Below are 13,154 nucleotides of genomic sequence, written 5' to 3'. Positions count from 1 at the left end.
AACAGAACGGAGGTGAAATTCCTGTCTTAATTTTAGTGCAAAAGCAGGCATGCTTTCAGGCTGCAACAAGTAACATCAGCAACATCTGACAGGAGAAGGAGGTTCAGTGACGGGTGCTGCACTGATTGCAGGACAGTACAGGGTAGCAGGGGAAGGCAGTGTTGTGAGTGCTGTCAGTGCTGCGATTAATGAGGCTGTGAGTGGTGCAGCTGTGATCAGAAAGTATTTTAGCAGTCTTCTTACCTTAACAATTCCAGTTAAATCGATGGATTTTTTCCTGCATCGCAGCCATGTCCTTGGTACAATGCTCCTGGGATATTCGTACTCAGCAATCTCTTCCTGAGTAGATATCTGGAGGGCTTCCTGCCCCCTGGGGGAGAAAGGATGTCCCTCCCTTTTACGAGGTGGTGGCTGCCTTTAAGTAGTAGGCGACACTCCCGATATCTGCCACCCACCTCCTCCAGCAGGTGTGCAGCCACCGAGTAGCGCAAATAGCATCGATAGCAACTGTTGCAGGATGTCCGCGGCCCAACCGCCCCCCTTGCTGTTTGCGGGCGTGATCCGACTGCTAGGCCAATGTGGCCAACTACGCAGCCTCATCCAGGATAGGCAGCAAATTAAAAATGATACACAATCCTTCTGAATGATGCCTCTTCTGGCACATGCCAGCATGAGTGTTTCTGGGAGTATTCTGGAAAATGGTTGCATTTTATATTAAAAATGGTCACTTTCAGATTACTTATTTCATATGTGATAGATTTTAATATGGAGTGGGGGGGGGGAAGAGATATTTTTGCCGTTTTATGAGATTGGTGACTACAATAACAAAACAGAATTTCATGGTTGTAAATGCATTTTTATTATGGGAGTCCGTCATTTTTTTCTGCAAAAGTGCAAGGATTTATCATTTTTTTTTACAATGATTGTTCAGTGCTTTTGAATTCAATCAATTTTCACAATCATTTTAACAAACAATTCTATCAGTATTTTACAAAGAAATGATCACTGGTAGTGTTCGACGTGACATTGCAGCCAGCAACACGCACAAACTCATTTTAAAATAAATGCAGAAAGTTATTACATGACATTCCTATGTCTTCTATAGCCTGCTCCCTACTTAATTTAAATGTCCTTTTTGTGGACTTTCCTTCATGTGGTCAAGTACTGTAAGTGACATGGCTGCATGCATAACCCTGTTATGTGGGCAGTGCCTCACAGCATAATAGCTCGAGTAACAGATCTCCCCCAGAGTGACTTCATTCCCGTATGGAATCTCACCACAGAGAAACAAAACATTTCTGCTTCGGTAAAATAAGATTTGTGCCTCAATTAAATTCACCCTAACCCTAAACTTAAACCTAATGCTTGCCCTGCTGCTGATACTAACTCTAAATCGAATGTTAACCTTAAACCTAACAAAGAACCCGTAACTCCAAATCTAACTCGAACTCTCACTCCAAATCTAACTCAAACTCTCACTCCAAATCTAACTCCGACTCTCACTCCAAATCTAACTCCGACTCTCACTCCAAATCTAACTTGAACTCTCACTCCCAATCTAACTTGAACTCTCACTCCAAATCTAACTCGAACTCTCACTCCAAATCTAACTCGAACTCTCACTCCAAATCTAACTCCAACTCTCACTCCCAATCTAACTCGAACTCTCACTCAAAATCTAACTCCAACTCTCACTCCCAATCTAACTTGAACTCTCACTCCCAATCTAACTTGAACTCTCACTCCAAATCTAACTCCAACTCTCACTCCCAATCTAACTTGAACTCTCACTCCCAATCTAACTCGAACTCTAACTCCAAATCTAACTCGAACTCTCACTCCAAATCTAACTCTAAACCTAAGCTCCAACATTGAAGGGAGTATCACTGAACTGCTGGTAATTTCCAGATCATTCCGCTCGCTGTGTCCCCGGAATGTTAAAGAAACGAGTGTTCCAGAGTTGGGATTGTGGAAAATAAAACTCGGACTAGTTTCAATGCAAAACAAACAAAGAGCTGGATTTAAAGACATGTGCCTGCATGAGTGTGCCTGCATCACGGTGTGACATGTGTATACAGTCATGTGTTTGTGACGTGTATACAGTCATGTGTATGTGACGTGTATGCAGTCATGTGTATGTGACGTGTATGCAGTCATGCGTATGTGACATGTATGCAGTCATGTGTCTGTGACGTGTATACAGTCATGTGTATGTGACATGTGTATACAGTCATGTGTATGCGACGTGTATGCAGTCATGTGTATGTGACGTGTATGCAGTCATGTGTATGTGACGTGTATACAGTCATGTGTATGTGACATGTGTATACAGTCATGTGCACATGTGTACCCTTATTTCGAGTCAGCTTTTTCCTCAGTTTCAGTATCACTGACCCGCCAATCACATGATGCCTGTTCACAAAAAGAAGTAAGCAGTTGTACACATGGCACGCCCCTTCCTACAGCCACGGCCCTGTTGCAGTGCTATTGGATCTGATGGTGTTGTGTATGGACAGTGTCCAATTAGCCTAGTGAGCTCTGTAAGTTTGTGAGGTCAGCTCATTTAAATAAGTTGGTCACACTTCCCCCATTTAACCCCCAACCTCCCCATACCCAGCCTCCTACTCCCTGCCCTTCCTACCTCCTAACCACTACACTCAATCCTACCTACCCTCTACCCCTTAAGCCTCGACCTACCAATCCACTCTTAAACAGTACTCCCAACTTCAGCCACCTACCCCCTACTCCCCTACTCCCTTGAACTGTTCTATTCAATCCCCAATGCTCCTATGTAACCAACGCATGGCCAGGATATTCAAAAGGATGACACCTTAAACATAGTTTCTTTCAGGAGCCGATACTATGCTCCCAGTGCATCACGGGAAATCTATTAATTTTAATAGCTGCAATATTCCCAGGTTGTGCAATTTCCAGCAATACCTGGTCCTTGTGAAAATTGCTGCCTGGCGGCAACATGGAAACACTAAATCAGCCCTTTAAGCTTTCAGAAGAAAACTCAAAAGAGTTTTAAAATATCTTGACAGCTTCTCCAAAGGCTGTACCGGGGGAAAGAGATGACAAAACCCCGGGGAAGGCCCCCCTCCCCCCAGTGTGGAGTCACTAAGTGGAATCTGTGGGCACATGACCGAGTGATGCAGCACCTGAACCCCCTATTTGGTGGCTGCTGAAGTGGGCATACTGCTGTATAAGTGGGTGCAAGGGGATTTCCCCTGATTGATGTTGCAGGACACTATCTGCACAAGTGCACAGGTTGTGTCGGCAGCTTCAATGCTGCACACAGTACCTGATGGGAAAAGATGCAGTAGAAAATGATACATTGAGTTACATCGAAACTACAGCACAGAAACAGGCCATTCGGCCCAACTGGTCTATGCCAGCATTAATGCTCCGCACGAGCCTCCTCCCTCCCTACTTCATCCAACCTTGCTATTCCTAGCGAGTTAAGGAACTCAGCAAGGTAAGGGAACCCAACAATACTATGTCGCAGGTAAATACAGTGGAAGCTACATATATACAAAGATTATACAAGCTACATATATGACCTGGCAGACCGGCCACCCCTGCCTGCATTGCAGCCTTCACCCTTCCCTGCCCTACACACACAAAAAGAACTGAAAATAGAAACAAGATGGAGAAGAAAGTTTGATTATTTAATAATTTACTGATGTGCCTGCACAAAACTGATCTTCTGTACTTGCTGCTCTGTGCTTTGCCCTGATGAATGAATCGGGAATGGTGGGTCTAATTATTAATCTTGCACTAAGATCAAGTGTTTCCCCAGAAGGAGGAAGAGTTGACGTACACAGGCTATATTTTTACTGACCCCAGTATTAACCAAAGGATAAATCTAATATTTCACTCGATAATAGTACGTTTACATTGCCCTTTCTTTTAAGCAAAGAATCTTCATAATTGGGCATGAAAATTATGACCTTTTTTTACATTTAAGGATAGTATTCCAACAGAGTTTATGTTGGAAGTCTCTGATGATAGATTGCAGGGTCTTGTAATCCAGTTCAGTACTAGATAAATATGCCCTGTTAGATATTTTTGATGTAATTTTTAACAGGATAAAGTCTACAATCTCATTTAGTGTTTACACATGTTGTAATAACTAGTGGCTGTTTACAAGAATGAGGACATTTGGTAATATCGAACGTCCCCATAGCAGACTTTAGTTTGAAAGTTCATTCTATTTGTCATTCTGTTTATTAAAAAATGTCTTTTATAACAAACCTCCTTCATTTTACTGGTAACAACAACAGATCTTGTTTCAGTAGCAACTCAACATTACCTACTTTAGTTAACGGAATTACTATTACTTAAATTAGACTTCATTCAAGAAGAGGTAAGTAGTGTAAAACCAGATAAGGTGACCCTGCAGTCTTCTGAACTGGGACTAACAGTATGTTAAGAATAGGAGTCTTTTGGGAACATGGAACAGGAGGAGGCCATTCAGCCCCTCGAGCCTTTTCTGCCATTCAATTAGATCATGGCTGATTTGTATCTGAACTCCATAACCCTTTTGAGATTGTGTGTGTGTGTATATAAAATATAATAATTTTATAAAAATATAATTTATTTCAGCAAAAGATGATGTTCGAATGCTTGTACTCTCCGGCGCTTTAATGGTTGCCGGGGATGGTGTGTCTGGTCCAAAGCTCTGTTAACCCTTTGATTTCACATTAATCAAACTATAGGCTCCATCCCCATTTCAGCCACCCTAATAGAATTGTATTTTCCAATCTGTTAGAAGTTGGACTGTGCTGAAGCCTCAATTTGGACCATTCCCACCTAAATCTTAAAATTGTTAACATTTTGATTGCCTGACTTTTGAAAAGAAAATTGATCTTCAAGAATAGAATAGAAACTCTCTGAGCAATTCTCATGTAAAATCACTAAGGCTGTGCTCTCAAGAATTTGCCGAGAAAAACTGCAAAGATTTGAGACTCTTTGGTGCCGATTCTTGTCTTGCTGCTCGCCAGTTTACACCTACAACATGGGACCACATTCACAGAAGGAACTGAGCTGCCGATTTACCGCTGGAGCTCCGCCCATTCCAATTTTCAGGTGGACCTCAATTTTGGTGGAGGGGTGGCTTCTCCCAATCTTCTGCTGTGACTTCGGTTGGTGATTGATGGAACTCCCAGAGACATGCTGGGAGTCCGAGAGAACCACTGCGAACATTCAGGATCCTGCAGAGGGAGTGTTTTGAGTAATCCCTTGGTGCCTCGAAAAGGTGCCTATTATTTACATGCAAGCTGAGCATCTGGAGACTGATGGAAACATGACAGGGGAGCTGAATCCTTATGTACTGGATTTATGACAGGGATCGCTGGCCAGCATTCTGAAGTGGGAACTTTGTCTGATCTTTTTAGAAGATCTCCCTTCCCTGACCATTGTGCCCAATTTCACCCGCTCTTGATATCAGCTAACTCAGCATAGATTGGGGCTTGCATCTGGGACCTTTCTGACGTAGCTCAGCTGTTCATTGCACAAACCCACTGATTAGAAGTTTTAGTCCAGCAGTCTGTCTGTGCTTCTTTTACACTTGAGTTTAAAAATGTTGCACAAAATTACCAACAAAGTATTGTCGTTCCTGGGGGGTGGGTGCCTCACACCTGATGCAAAATGTGAATTCTAGCTGGTTTGGCTGCAGTTAATCCTGAGTCTTTTGCATCACTGCAACGCTGAAATCGCATTGCACTGACACAAAATGTAAAGGATAACGGCCATAAAAGTGTCCGTCCCGAAACTTTGAAACCAGTGTTTTGTAAGGCATGTTTGTGCTTCTTAGGTTGCCAAGGTCAAACTCTAAATCCAGGCAAAAAGCCATCAAACATCAGGAATTGAGTGTTCTTCCCGGATTTTCGCCAGACCGTTGGGTTTAAATTAACTTTTAATTAAACAAGTATGGGCAGTGAATATTTGTTTTTTTTTAAAAGCAGAACCAGTACAAATATCCCAATTGTTAAAGATTAATAGATCTGTGCTAGATTTCTATATAAACCGATAATATTATTTGGAAAAGGTTGTCCCAGGGAAGCAGTCTGTCAGCATGAGGGGGATCTCTCCGTTACTTGCTCTGTTGGTATTTTTCCCTACACTGTCCCACGGTGATCCATTGTAAGTATTAGAGGATAATCCTGTTTTATATTCAAATATACACTGTTTACTAGTCCATTGAACTTTTTACATGAGACAGAGATGATCCTGCAAATAAGGTGGAATGTTTCCCTCTGTTTCTTATGCATCACTCTCTTAATTAGTTTTCTGGTGCATATTAAAAGATTTTATTGTTTCTCAGATATCTTTTTAGACTACGATATTGTTTTAAAAGTTTTATAGTTTGTTCTCCTACAATGCATGGCTGAAGAGCTATTTACATTTTATTAAGTTATGCCATAAATTAAATAACTTAACTAGTTTCATTCCAGGACATTTGTGAGTGGGGAAGTGGGACTAATTGGACAGCTCTTTCAAAGAGCCGGCACAGGCACGATGGGCCGAACGGCCTCCCGTGCCGTATCGTTCTATGATTCTCTCCTCTGATTTTTGTCAGCAAACGCTAGCACGAACCACTTCCCTGGTGACAGTCAGCATATACGCTGAACACAGGGAACAGCTTCAAATAAGGGAAGTCACCTCGGCCAGATGCGTCCATGGAAAAGTAGATTTCTGCAATGGCTGCCTGCTCACAGAAAGACAAAAGAACCTTATGTCTTAGCGATTGCTAACTGAAGTCAATTTTAAAAGACATTTTATTCTGTCTGTCTGAAGCTAAATTAAAATGATTAAACGGAAAATTTCCTGTTTACGGTCTCACTAAGCTCCGTCTCCATCACAGATCTAGAGTCGAGAAACATTAAGAGCTAATGCTGTCATATTGTGTGGAATTCACAATGAGGCATTGACAATGAGGTTGAGATACTCTTCCATGATTCTGCCTGAAATCTGGAAGGATCGTGGCGGAGAAGGATAGAAAATGTGAGAGATGAGGACTATTGCTGCTTCACTGCCTCAACAGGGATCTGCCTCCCCCACCCCCCCTCACCCCAGCACCTCTCCCGCTGGGATCACTGTTGGCCCCCCACTTCCCTGTCTGCTGCACGCGAATGGGGCAATGGCCTGGGGTTTGGGTCCCTGGAAGATTTCACTTCCGTCTGCCCCAGTTACCACCGCTTCCTGGGGCCGCCAAAGGTTCGAGTTTGGGGAACTTTATATTAGCTCACCTGTCCACTAAACTGATCCCAGGGTGCATTGTTACAAGGGCACTTTAATCATTGCTTGTAGACTAAATGTTAATTTGCTTACTTGTTCCGACAGTTACATACTGACTACCCCAAATGTTCTGCGTGTCGAAAGTGATGAAACTGTGCTGGTGGAAGCCCACGAAAGCAACTTTAATTCATTAGACGTTGACATTCGTTTGCAGCACTACCCTAGGAAATCCAACGTAATATGTCAAACAAAGGCGACTTTGTCATTAGCTAACCAATATCAAGCCACTGTGACTATTAAGGTAAGTGGACTGGGTAATTAAACACTCAAATCAGCTAGCTCAGTTACTTAACAGCTCTCCAAAGTAGCAGTCATTGTTCAGAAATACTTAGCAAACAATGGCCCAGATTTTGCTGCCAAAATAACGGTGAGTTTAATGGCGCTCGCCGTTATTAATGTGTGAATCGTCCAGGAAGAGATACCCCGTGAATTGTGGATCGCCATAAGTTGCTGGACAATTTGCGCCACCCCCGCTGTCAGCCTCGTGAAAACGGCAGCTCGCCCTCAACCTCCCCGTTGCTGCGTTTGTTCATTAATTGGCAATTAAAGGCGACACGGAAAGTTAGGGCTTGTACTTAACAGCGTAAGGACCCTTTTAACGACAAGAATTACGTTCCTGCAATGCCACTCAACCTCTCCGACTCAGAAAGGGAACAATTTAAACCATGGAGTCTCATTCCTACAGGTTGTAAATCATTGTTAGAGATGTTTTAAATAAAAAATTTAAATTGTTTTCCTTACTTTTCCTTCTCTTTTTTCCCTCTCTCTTAATCCAATCTTTCTTTCCCTCTTTTTATTTCTCTTTCAGTAACTGATTTGACTCTAATTCACCTTTATTTCCTTCTCCGTCGTTCCTCTGTTTCTTTATCAATCCTTAAATCTCTATCAGGTTAAGGAGTTAGATTGTTGGTCCCGTCGTTCACTAAGGACCCAGATGCCCCATTGCCCTCGTTGCGCCCGTTACCAGCTTGCACTTCCAGCAAGTTACAGGGCAAAATATTTTTCTGCTGAATGGTGAGGGGAAAAAGACTAACTAACGAGGCATGCCTGCTCCAAAAATTCCTGGGCCCTTTAGTACGTTGACTCAGGTTAGGTTGAAACACGTAATTGTGTTGCAAAACCATCACGGGATGCCATGCTGTTACCTCCCCGTCCTGACAAGCAACAAGACTGGTTTCAGTCCTATACATTAAATTTTCTCTGGTTATCAAAACCTGTGATTGAATATTGAATCTTTTCAATTCTTCTTCAGTAAGAGTGTTGATTGATCTTAGTTGAGCGATGGCACAGATCAGATATTTTCGAACGATCCTCCTACTTTGCCCCGCAAATTAGCATTTATACCTTCAATCTGCAATATAGAAAGTACTCCGCCCCCACCCCACCCACATCCTCCAACTTCATGGTCCCCCCAACCCCACATAGCCCGCTTCTACCTCCTTCCCAAGATCCACAAGCAGGACTGCCCCGGGAGACCCATCGTTTCAGCCTCTTCTTGCCCCACGGATCTTATTTCTTCCTACCTTGACTCTTTCTTCTCCCCTTGTCTCTTCCGACTTACACTCGCAACTCTTCTGACTCCCTCCGCCATTTTAACAGCTTCTAGTTTCCTGGCCCTAACCGTCTCCTTTTCACCATGGACGTCCAGTCCCTCTACACTTCCATCCCCCACCAGGACGGCCTACGCTTCTTTCTTGAAAGGAGGCCCAACCAGCCCCCATGCACCCTCACCCTCATCCGCCTGGCTGAACTTGTTCTTACGTTGAACAACTTCTCCTTTGATTCCGCTCACTTCCTCCAAATAAAAGGTGTCGCTATGGGAACCCGTAAGGGTCCTAGCTATCCCTGCCTTTTTGTAGGATCCGTGGAACATTCTTTGTTCCAGTTCTACTCAGGTCTCCTCCCTCACCTCTTTTTCCAGTACATTGATGACTGTATCGGTGCCGTTTCCTGCTCTCGCCCCGAACTGGAAAATTCCTCCCACTCCCCTTCCTGTGAGGACTCTATTCCCTTCTTCCAGTTTCTCTGTTCTGATGATGCCACCTTCCACACCAGTGCTTCCGATATGTCTTCCTTTTTCCTCAACCGAGGATTCTCTATCACTGCAGTTGACAGGGCCCTCGACCGTGTCTGTCCCATTTCCCGCACTTCTGCCCTTCCCCTCTCTCCCAGAACCATGATAGGGTCCCCCTTGTCCTCACCTTCCACTCCACCAGCCTCTTTGTTCAACATGTCATCCTCCACCATTTCCGCCACCTCCAGCGCGATGCCTCTATCAAACACATCTTCCCCTCACCTCCCCTTTCAGCATTCTAAAGGAATCGCTCCCTCCGCGGCTCCCTGGTCCACTCTTCCATTACCCCCGACACCTGCTCTCCTTCCCACGGCACCCATCGCCCCTGTGCTCGTTGACCTACATTGGCTCCTGGTCCGGCAACGCCTCGATTTTAAAATTCTCATCCTTGGTTTCAAATCCCTCCATGGCCTCGCCCCTCCCCATCTCTGCAACCTCCTCCAGCCCTACAACCCTCTGAGGTCCCCGCGCTCCTCCAATTCTGGCCTCTTGCGCACTCCAATTTTAATCGCTCCACCATTGTTGGCCGTGCCTTCAGCTGCCTAAGCCCTAAGCTCTGGAATTCTCTCCCTACACCTCTCCGCCTCTCTCTCCTCCTTTAAGATGCTCCTTAAAACCTATACCTCCTGTCCTAATATCTCCTTATGTGGCTCGGTGTCATATTTTGTCAGATAATACTCCAATGAAGCGCCTTGGGACATTTTACTATGTTAAAGGCGCTATATAAATGCAAGTTGTAGTAGTTATAGAATGAAGAAGTCCGACAGAGTAGGTAGTGTCTCATTATGTAACAACTACACTTTTATATTGATATATATTTTTCTTAATGTTTCCTTTCCAGATACCTAAGGAACAAATTCCGAAAGAAACCAGATTGAACCAGTATGTGGCGTTGGAAGCAGTATCATCAAAGTTTACCTTGGAGAGAGTCATCCTTATTTCATATCAAACAGGACACATATTCATCCAGACTGATAAACCAATCTATACACCAGCTCAATCTGGTAACTGTGGTTGAAAGTTTTCTGATGTACCTCCATTGCACAAGCATGTAACAGTGCTGTAAGGGAAACTGGGTGAATAGGGCTTAGGTCATCAAAGTGAGGGATGTTAATAATGGAGAATGGGACTCTTCCCATTTCAGGGACACATTGTCAGCATTAAACGCTCCCAAGTCACATATAGTATAGCCAGATCCGCTACACTACCGCAACAGCATGTCTCAGCCCAACCTCAGAAGAGCAGTCCCTACTGTACCTGTGCGATATTTTTCCATTTTCCACACCAGCCATCCTGTCTCCTTCCTGAGTCAGATTGTGAATTTGTATCAAATTAGGAACAGTTTTGTGCCCACCTTGGTAATCACTTTTGTGTGTGTGTACGTGAGCACACACTTAGTGGAGCACATTCCTTATGTGCGAGGATAATGTAAGTAATATTAACTCCTGTGAAGAATATAAGTGAAATTTTTCCCAATGCTGTTGGATCTTGTAGGATACGAACGCATCTCGTGCGATTTTTGCACGGTTTGCTCATTGATGTCATTATTCTGCGTTCCCCGTATGCTTTGGGCTTCACGTTGGAAGCACAGAAACCAATGGGGTGGGATGTCCTTTTGAATTTGGAAGATTGCAGCAGAAGTCAAGTGGTAACAGATGGCTGCGGAGTGCGCAAGGGCCCAGGGGTTTATCAGCTGGATTGAGACTGCCCAAATCATGTGGTTTAGCAGAAACTTTCATCCCATCACTCTGGACTGAATTTCAACGCAGGTCTCGGAGGCCAGTGTCTAACTCACTGCACCACCCAGCTTCCATATTCTTAACTGATAATATCAACAGTGCCATTTTAATAAAATTGTATTATTTATTGTGTGATTTTTATCTGGTTTGCAATGTTTAGTGTTTTACAACACATGAGTAAAAGTGTATGTAAGTTTATTGTGAGAACATTTGGTGTGGTATTAATTGTTGTGCTCTTCCTGCAGTGCTTTACCGTTTGCTCACCGTGAACAATGAACTGAAGCCCAGCAAAAGAACTACTGTTGTTGAATTTCTGGTAATATACGCTCTTATATATTAGGATCGGATAGGATAGGAAGGACCAATTTCCCTTAGCAGAGAGGTCAATAACCAGGGGGCATAGATTTAAAGTGATTGGTAGAAGGATTAGAGGGGAGCTGAAGAAAAAAATTTTCACCCAGAGGGTGGTGGGGGTCTGGAACTCACTGCCTGAAAGGGTGGTAGAGGCAGAAACCCTCAACTCATTTTTAAAAAGTACTTGGATGTGCACCTGAAGTGCTGTAACCTACAGGGCTACGGACCAAGTGCTGGAAAGTGGGATTAGGCTGGGAGGCTCATTTTTGGCTGGCGTTGACACGATGGGCCGAATGGCCTCCTCCTGTGGTGTAAATTTTCTACGATAACCAAAGCTAGATCTTTTTGGCACATTCATAATGCATTGAAATTCGATGGCTGAATGGTAAAGGTGGAACTGAGCCAATACAGATTCAAAGGTACTTGTTTCAATCCCTGGGCAGTGTTGATCTCAACCAGGATAACAGCAGGGGATTGCTGTCCAATGATCTCTGCTGTTTAGTCATGAGTGAGGATATTTTGGATAATAACAGCGTTAGGCCCCCATGGTTGAGTAGCCTGGCAACACTCACTATCTAGGCTGACACATGAAGAATGAGTCACCATGGGGTGCTTGTGGAATAGGACTCCAACGTGAGTTAGGGTCTTCAGGAGAGGAGCAGAGAAAATTAAAAGCAAAAAAAAAACCAGAAGCAAGTGATAAAGGATCTGTAGTTGTAAATTTAATTCACAATAGCTTAAATAAACTCTTGACAGGTTTTTTTTCGCTGTACGTATCTTCTTGAGTTCAGTGACATCATTGCTCCTCTAAGTGGATCCCATGCACCTTACACGCTAGATTCAAGTGACACTACCCAATAATTGCTTAGGTGATAGCTTAACTCAATGAAACCCCCATGTGTCTCCAGCGGCCTACAAACATTTTGAAAGTAGATTGAGAAAACATCTGCTAAGTTGAGGTTAGATATGAATCAATACGCTCTTTTATTTCACAGCAAGTGAACATATAGAGCAATAGTTATGATCGGACTCACTTAATTCAATCAGTACAGCTTGCTGTTGCATAATACAAAAATAATGAAGCTGCTATGCCTCCCCACATCTGCAGTTCATCTTGCTTGACTTAAACAAAATAACTCCTAACTACCCTTCTGCAATCTTTTTCTGAACCCAACCAAAGCTTGCCCTTGCACCTTTCCGTTTAACGCCTGACCGACCTTGTAGCCTTTGTTGGACCTGACAGTCACTGTTTCCGTCTCAGTTTTTATCTCCTGTCCTCACAGCCAGAAGGGGAGGCTTGCTCGAAAGTCCCCTGCCAGGTATCCAGGATCTCTGTCTTCCTAACACGCCTTCCTAACAGGTGTTCATCAATTGCTGAGACTGGCTAACAAATTGCTTCTATTTACAACCTTTGGGAAAAACAACTTTCAATGTCTAGTCTTAGCGTAACAAGTATCTTGTGTCTCTGTTTTTGTTTAAAGTCGTGTGAATATACTTTGCTTAAAATCCCAACATTTTAAAATAAATTCTTTTTCCGAATACTTTCTGTGAAAAAAAGGCCAAAAAGTCCTGTGACACCTTCATGGTAACTAATTTTTATAATCCTGCAGGATTGTCGTCAGAGTGTTGGGGTGTTATAGCTTTTCTAAAACCTGCCTCAGCAATATTTCTGTTCAACTCTCAGA

General features: G+C 43.5%; 1 protein-coding gene across 1 annotated transcript in view; it reads left to right on the top strand.

The window, feature by feature from the left end:
* Nucleotides 1-6,042: 6,042 nt before the first annotated feature.
* The window catches only part of LOC137304424 (complement C3-like), a 94,211-nt gene continuing 87,099 nt past the window's right edge, over nt 6,043-13,154 (top strand). The window contains exons 1-4 of the mRNA XM_067973017.1: nt 6,043-6,147; nt 7,348-7,543; nt 10,218-10,380; nt 11,361-11,431. Of these exons, the coding sequence (XP_067829118.1) occupies nt 6,080-6,147; nt 7,348-7,543; nt 10,218-10,380; nt 11,361-11,431 (498 nt within the window). The 5' untranslated portion in view covers nt 6,043-6,079. The remainder of the gene's footprint in view (nt 6,148-7,347; nt 7,544-10,217; nt 10,381-11,360; nt 11,432-13,154) is intronic.

Source organism: Heptranchias perlo, chromosome 37 (assembly GCF_035084215.1).
Source record: "Heptranchias perlo isolate sHepPer1 chromosome 37, sHepPer1.hap1, whole genome shotgun sequence".
Lineage (NCBI taxonomy): Eukaryota > Metazoa > Chordata > Chondrichthyes > Hexanchiformes > Hexanchidae > Heptranchias > Heptranchias perlo.
Note: the sequence above shows the minus strand (reverse complement) of the source record. Positions and strands in the feature narration are given on the sequence as shown.